Source organism: Pteropus alecto, unplaced genomic scaffold (genome assembly GCF_000325575.1).
Source record: "Pteropus alecto unplaced genomic scaffold, ASM32557v1 scaffold39, whole genome shotgun sequence".
Taxonomy (NCBI): domain Eukaryota; kingdom Metazoa; phylum Chordata; class Mammalia; order Chiroptera; family Pteropodidae; genus Pteropus; species Pteropus alecto.
In genome coordinates, this window is record NW_006443568.1 from 8,440,910 (window position 1) to 8,446,952 (window position 6,043).

The following is a 6,043-nucleotide window of genomic DNA, read 5'->3' on the forward strand; positions in this document are numbered from 1 at the left end:
ATAGAGAAGCCAGGTCTGTGCTTGGGCTCCCCCAGGAAGTAGGGATCAGGGGATTTACTTCCCTCTTCCAGCAGAGATTTCCTCGCTCCCAGATCAGGCCAAAAAGAGGTCTGTTATAGAATCAAGATATGTTATTCAACTTACTCAAACTCTCCATGGGGAACTGAGGCCCATGGGTATATAGCAAGTCCTCTGGAGTCCTGCCTCCTAGTCTAGGGACTCTTTCCTATTCCTTGATGACCTAAGAAAACTGGGAAGAGAAAGAGTTTCTGACGGCGAGCAGAACTTGGGGCAGAGATGGAAACCAGAGTGGCCAATATGTGCAGCTGACTGAAGTCCGTGGAAGCAGAGAGCTAGGAGGCCAAGGTGAGGTGCTGAGAGGACCTAGGTAGTTCAGGTATGTTAGGCTGCCCTCTTAGGATGAGGTGGGGCAGGGGGGGCAGGACCCACCTCCCTAGTCCCGGCCCAAATCAGCCCACCCAGAGAGCACCATGGAGGCCAGGTGGGGCTGCCTTGCCCTGCCCTGCAGAGGCAACTCCCTGAACTGACACATGAAGCCTCTGGGCTCCAGGAAGCTCCCTAGAGCCCAGCCTGCCTGGGGACCCCACCCAACTTCCAAAAGAGCATTCCTGGGGCCTGAAGTCTGGGGGTGGGGCCTTCTGGGATTGTAAGGGTGGGGAGGTTCAGCTGTGGGAGGATGCAGGGCTATGTGTACCCACTGTAAAAGTACAAGACATCTTGTGTGCGGGCACGCAGGCGTGCATGTGTAGGGCTCTGTCCTTAGGTGTGCAGGGTTCGGTATACAAGAGTTGTATAAGTGGACTGAGCTGGGGGACGTTTGAGAGCTGTATATGTGGTAGGTACATTGGAGTGATGAGTACAGGATTCAGTGTGTGTCCAGGGCAGATGTGGGAATATTGGAATGTTGCATGTGCCACACTGGGTTGTATGTGAGTACAGGATGCTAGTGCACAATGGAGAGGTATGTAGAAAAAAATCTGAACACCGAGATGATATGTGAGTACCCCCGGGATGCTGTGGTGTGTATACACTAGGATCTCTCCGTGTGTCACTGGGGAAACATGTGTTCAGGGTTCTGGGTGCACGCTGGGGGTGGGTGTGCACATGGCTCCGTCTGTGCTTTGGAGGTGGGCTGGGCAAACCTTCAGCTGAGCTGGGCTCAGCAGTGCCCAGCCTTGTGGCCAAATCGCTGAAGTCACTTCCTTTCCAGCAGCAACTTTCCAGGAGGAGGAGTTCTTCAGACCTGGGCGGGGAGGGGGGGCGGAACAAGGAGCTCTCAGGGGAAGGAGGTGGGCGGGGGTGAGAGGCTGTGGGGAGGGCCTGGTGGGGCTGGAGGAGGGGAGTCCTCCAGGAGACAGAAGGAAAGACAAGGACAGAAGTCTGGAAGGGCCAAGGGCAGGAGGGGATGGGGGTGGAGCAGGGCGGGAAGCACAGTCCCTGGGTGACCTCGGAGGGAGGAAGGGAGGGCCGCCCGGCAGGGTGACCCTCCGGTTCAGCCAGAGCTGGCTGTGGTGCCGGCACACCTGGCACCCAGGGCAGGGGGCTGGCAGGGGGCGGGTCTAGGGCAGACCTGCATGCCAGGTGCCCAGCTCTGAGCAGGAAGGGGGTGGGCGAGGGTTGTACAAAGGAGCTCTGTGTGGCTGGGGGTAGGGTAGGGTGGGGTGGGGTGTGCTGTGCTGTGCTGTGGGGAGCGGGGGCTGATGGCTCCAGGGGGCAGGGCGGGGCTTGCTCCCCTTGGGGGCATCAGTGGCTCTAAGGGGACACCTAGTGGTGAGGGAGAGTAGTGCATTAGGATAACTGAGGTGGGAGGGGGTGAAGAAGCTGGCAAAAATTAAAACTGGTGGTTGGGACTAGAACAGTTGGAGGAGGCTGCAGGGGAGGGGGCTGACTCTCCAGACCGTGAAGAAGTTTGGTTTAGAGGAGCCCAACAAACCTAAATTCAGGCTCAGCTCTTCCCTGTCATGGCTGTTTGTCCTTAAGGGTAAAACTTACCCTCTCTGTGCCTCCATTTAAATGCCAAATAAGTGACAGCTGCCATTATTATTTTCATTATTGTCATTTTTTTGTTATGATTTTGGGCCGGAGTCAGGTTGGAAGATCTTCGAGTACAGTTGGGCGGGTGGGAGGAGGCTGAAGAGAAGGAGATTGAGAGAGGCAATGCTTAGTTCCTGATGGGCAGATCTTGGGAGATAAAGGCCCCTAAGGGAGATGCTGGAGGTGTCACAGCAGCATTAATAGCCCCTTTGATGCAGTGTTTTCCATTTGAGGACATCCCTGGGACTTCAATCCAGGCTGGGAGGGAAATGGTGTGGGGGGGAGGAGTGTGCAGGCTGGAGAGAGGGTCATGAGGCCGGAAGTGAGAGCTGGGGCTGGCAGTCTGGCTCCCCTGGGGAGGCTGTGGGTGGGGGAGGGGGAGGCGGTCTGGGGAAGGGGTGGGGTGGTCACAGCCGCAGCGGGGGAGGGTGGGGCTGGGGACTCAAGGATGTGGGCTGGCGCTTCCCGGCACTGTGCACAGCAGGTTGGGGCCCTAAGCTCCCTCCCAGCTGTCTGCTGTCCCCATGGGCAGGCTCATACATACTGACCCAGTAGCAGACAGAGGGACAGAAAGATTCTTTCGATTTTTTGGGAGACATGGGATAGGTGGTGTCCTTGGGAGGGGTCCAAGAAAATGGCTGCCTGGGTGTGGTGGAGAGGTGAGCCAGCTGCTTCCCTCAGATCTGGAGGCTGCAAGAGAGCAGTGGACAAAGTCAAGAGGTCTGGCAGGAGAACATGCCCAAAAGTCTTCATGGGTGGGTGGAACAGAAGCAACCACTGGAGAGGAGGTTTTTCCCTTCTGCCAAGATCACACCCTCTGGCCCCAAGTGGGAGGTCTCCAGAGCTGGGAGGCTTGGTGAGCCCCACCCTCAGTAAGGGAGGGATGGTGGCTTCCCAGAGGCATCTCAAGGAAGGCATCAGGAGCCATGGGTCAGCCTATACTGTTAGAAATCATTCTTGGAGATTACAGAGTCTGAGCCTCTTCCCTCCTTTGTGAGAGTGTTACCCACAGGTCTTCCTGAAAGAGCAACAGTGAGATTCTTGGAGCAGAGAGAGCCTGGCCTGGGAGGGGCCAGTCCACAGACAACAGCCAGGCACAGAAAGAGCAGAACCCTGAATGACGGAGTAGGTGGGACAGTGAGGAGCAGCTAAGGCCTAGGACCTGCAGAGAGGGACGGGACAGTGGACAGAGGGATGTTCTGCCTGGATGAGAAATAGAAGGGCCCTCTCTATGCCTTGGGCAGTCTCTTTTGTCGATGTGACTGTGGGCACGTGACTACCTTTTTGGGTCTCAGTTTCCTCATTTGTAAAATGGGAGGGGCCTGAGGTGGCACTAGAACAGTGTACCCACTAGGGGAGCTGATCAAAGATACAGATTCCCAGATGTCACTTCAGATCTATGAGTCAAATTCCCCTGGACTAGGGCCTGGGTATCTGGAATGTTACACAGCTCCCCCAGGCCCAGGGTTTGGAAGCCAGTGGGTTAGATGATTTTAAGGTTCCTCCCAGCCTTAAATTAGACCACAGCTCTAGAAGAGTGCTTTTAGGAGTGGCTGAAGAAGAGTTACAGGAACTGGGAGTAGAAAGAAGCTTTGCACTTTGGGGCAGAATTAGGAATCCTGCCACTTAGCAGCTATGTGACTTCAGGCAAGTTACACAACCGCTCTGAGCCTGTTTCCTCCATAATGCAGGGATCATAAACTATGTCTCCTGTGTTGCTGTGAAGATTCAGTGGGTCACGTATGTGGAGGTGGTTTGTAGATTGCAAACTGATGTCCACAAAAGGGGAGTGGAGGAGTGTCCTTATCCATCCTGTCCCTGTCAGCTTTGCAGTCTTCCTGTGGGGTGCCAGCAGTGGACAGTATGGCAGCCGGTGAGAGTCTACATGTGTCTATGGGGGATGGGCCCTGGGGATCAGGTCAGGGCCAAACACTAGGCAGTGTCAGGGTCAGTGTTTAAGACCCTCACAGTGGTCAGGGCTCATTCAGCTTCTTGCTCCCCAAGATCCCAGCTCCTGGGGATCAGCCAGGGCCCTGAAGTCCATAAGCACCCTTAGAAGTCTGATATGCCTGGATTTAAATCTCAGCTCTGCCCAGACCAGCTCAGGGAGTCATTTGGTCAATATTTATGTAGCATCCATAGCCCAGGCCCTGGGGTCAGGGGCTGCAGTGGTAAATAAGATAGATGTAGTCCCTGCCCCTGAAGAGCCCACACCCCAGGGGGACACACTGAACAGCCAGTTGTACAAGTAATCGATCACAGTTGTGATAAATACGATGAAGGCGAAATAGAGAGATCTTTGAGAATGAATAGGAGGACCTAGACCAAGACCAGAGGTGGGCTAGGGATGGGGAGATGTGGGGAGTCAGATAGGGCCTTTCAGAAAAAGGTGAAAGAGGGGTCAGAAAATTTCCCTTTCCGCATTCTTGTCTCCCTTCCTTCCTCAACCTCTTTCTTGGGTCACATTTTTGGATCTAGAGAGGAATAAGAGAGATCCTTATGGGAAAAGGCAGGGTTGAGTGCTCTGTGTGCCTCATTCATTCATTCATTCATCCAGTAAAAATTTTTGAAGCACGCTTGTGGGCCACATGCTAATCAGGGTGTTGAGAGATAAAGAAATGAACAGGACAGAAATCCTTGTCCTCATGGTGCTTAAAACCTTCCAGTGGATGGTTTCCTAGTCTGTGAAAATGGGAATAGTAATCATATTGATCTCAGGTTTGCAGAGGGGTTAGATGAGATAACCCACATAAAGTACTTAAGGCAGTGTTTGGGAACAGAGAAAGTGTCCCCGAAGTATAAGCTGCTATTGTTGTTGATTCCCTGGTGTGATTGCTAAACCTCTGACCTCAGGCACTCTTCACTTTTTCTTTGCAGCTTTTATCCCAGTAATGATTGAGTCATTTATGACTATCTGATGTTTTTCTACCCAGTCCTTATGCAAAGTAGGCACTCCATAAATAATGAGTATGTGAATGAATGATGTTACTTCATCTCTGAGCCTCCATTTCTTCATCTGCAAAATGGGGTTATTAATAGCCCCTACCTCGCAGGATTAAATGAAACGATGCCTGGACAGCTTCCAGCCCAGTGCCTGGCGCGCAGTAGGTGCTCACTAAACCTGAGCTGCGATGGTCCTTTCCAGGCGCTGTCCACGCCGCGAGGCCTGGGCTCAGGCCGAAGTTGCTCCACAGCAACCCCAGCTGACAGCCAGCAACCGGCAGAGCCCCCAGGCACGGGGGCCCTCTCTCTCCCAGGTCAGCTGGGTGTGTGTGCTAGAGGGAGCATGGAGGGAGCTGGGGGTGGTACGTGGAGGAGACCAGGCTGGTGGGCAGGTGGGCAGTGGTTGGGCTGTGGCCACCAGACCATTCAGATCTCCTGTTGCCTGTCTTGTTGTCCACAGAGATCTCCAGTGTGACAGCCCAGGCGGCAGAGCCGAGGGTGAGTGGCTGGGGTTCCCCTGGAACCCTGGGGATGGGGGCAAGAAGGAGGAAGGCCATGCCCTTGGTAGGAGTTCCTGGCCTTCTCCTTAAGTTTGATCTGGATTGGGCACCCAGCCCTGCCGATGTTCTTCCCTCTCAGAGGCAGGTGTCCTATTCTACCTCAGAATATAGCCAGGGTCTAGAAGGGGACGAGCTGTCAATAAGTGGAACTGAGGCCCATGCGGGGTTCATGGTGCATGTGTGGTTTGGGGAAAGCTGGGGGTCAACAAACGGATTGGACTTGGAGAGGGGACTAAAGAGAGGGGTGCAGGGGATCACTGAGGACTTGAGTATTCAGTGAGGGACCTCCTCCCTGTCCTGCCCGTCAGGTCCTGGTCCCGGCTTCTCGCACCCTCATGTCAGCCCCGGCCCCGCCCGGCGGCCCGCAGAGGACAAGGTCAGGATGCGTGTAAAGCCCCAGGGCCTGGTGGTGACTTCCAGTGCCGTGTGCAGCTCTCCTGACTACCTCCGGGAGCCCAAGTACTACCCCGGCGGCCCCCCCACCC

At 54.8% G+C, this 6,043-nt stretch overlaps 1 protein-coding gene across 4 annotated transcripts in view; it reads left to right on the forward strand.

Annotated features, from left to right (window-relative positions):
* The first annotated feature begins 3,361 nt into the window (after window positions 1–3,361).
* The window catches only part of AHDC1 (AT-hook DNA binding motif containing 1), a 19,284-nt gene continuing 16,602 nt past the window's right edge, over window positions 3,362–6,043 (forward strand). Inside the window, exons 1-4 of one of the 4 annotated variants that reach the window (XM_025041415.1) lie at window positions 3,362–3,928; window positions 4,933–5,312; window positions 5,459–5,496; window positions 5,867–6,017. Coding sequence is in view for 1 of the 4 variants with exons in the window: in XM_006924362.3 (XP_006924424.1) it covers window positions 5,941–6,041 (101 nt within the window). In the remaining 3 variants the exon portion in view is untranslated. Of the gene's footprint in view, window positions 3,929–3,975; window positions 5,313–5,458; window positions 5,497–5,866; window positions 6,042–6,043 lie in introns of those variants that run through there. The other 3 variants (XM_025041416.1, XM_006924362.3, XM_015598940.2) reach the window with 3 other exon arrangements.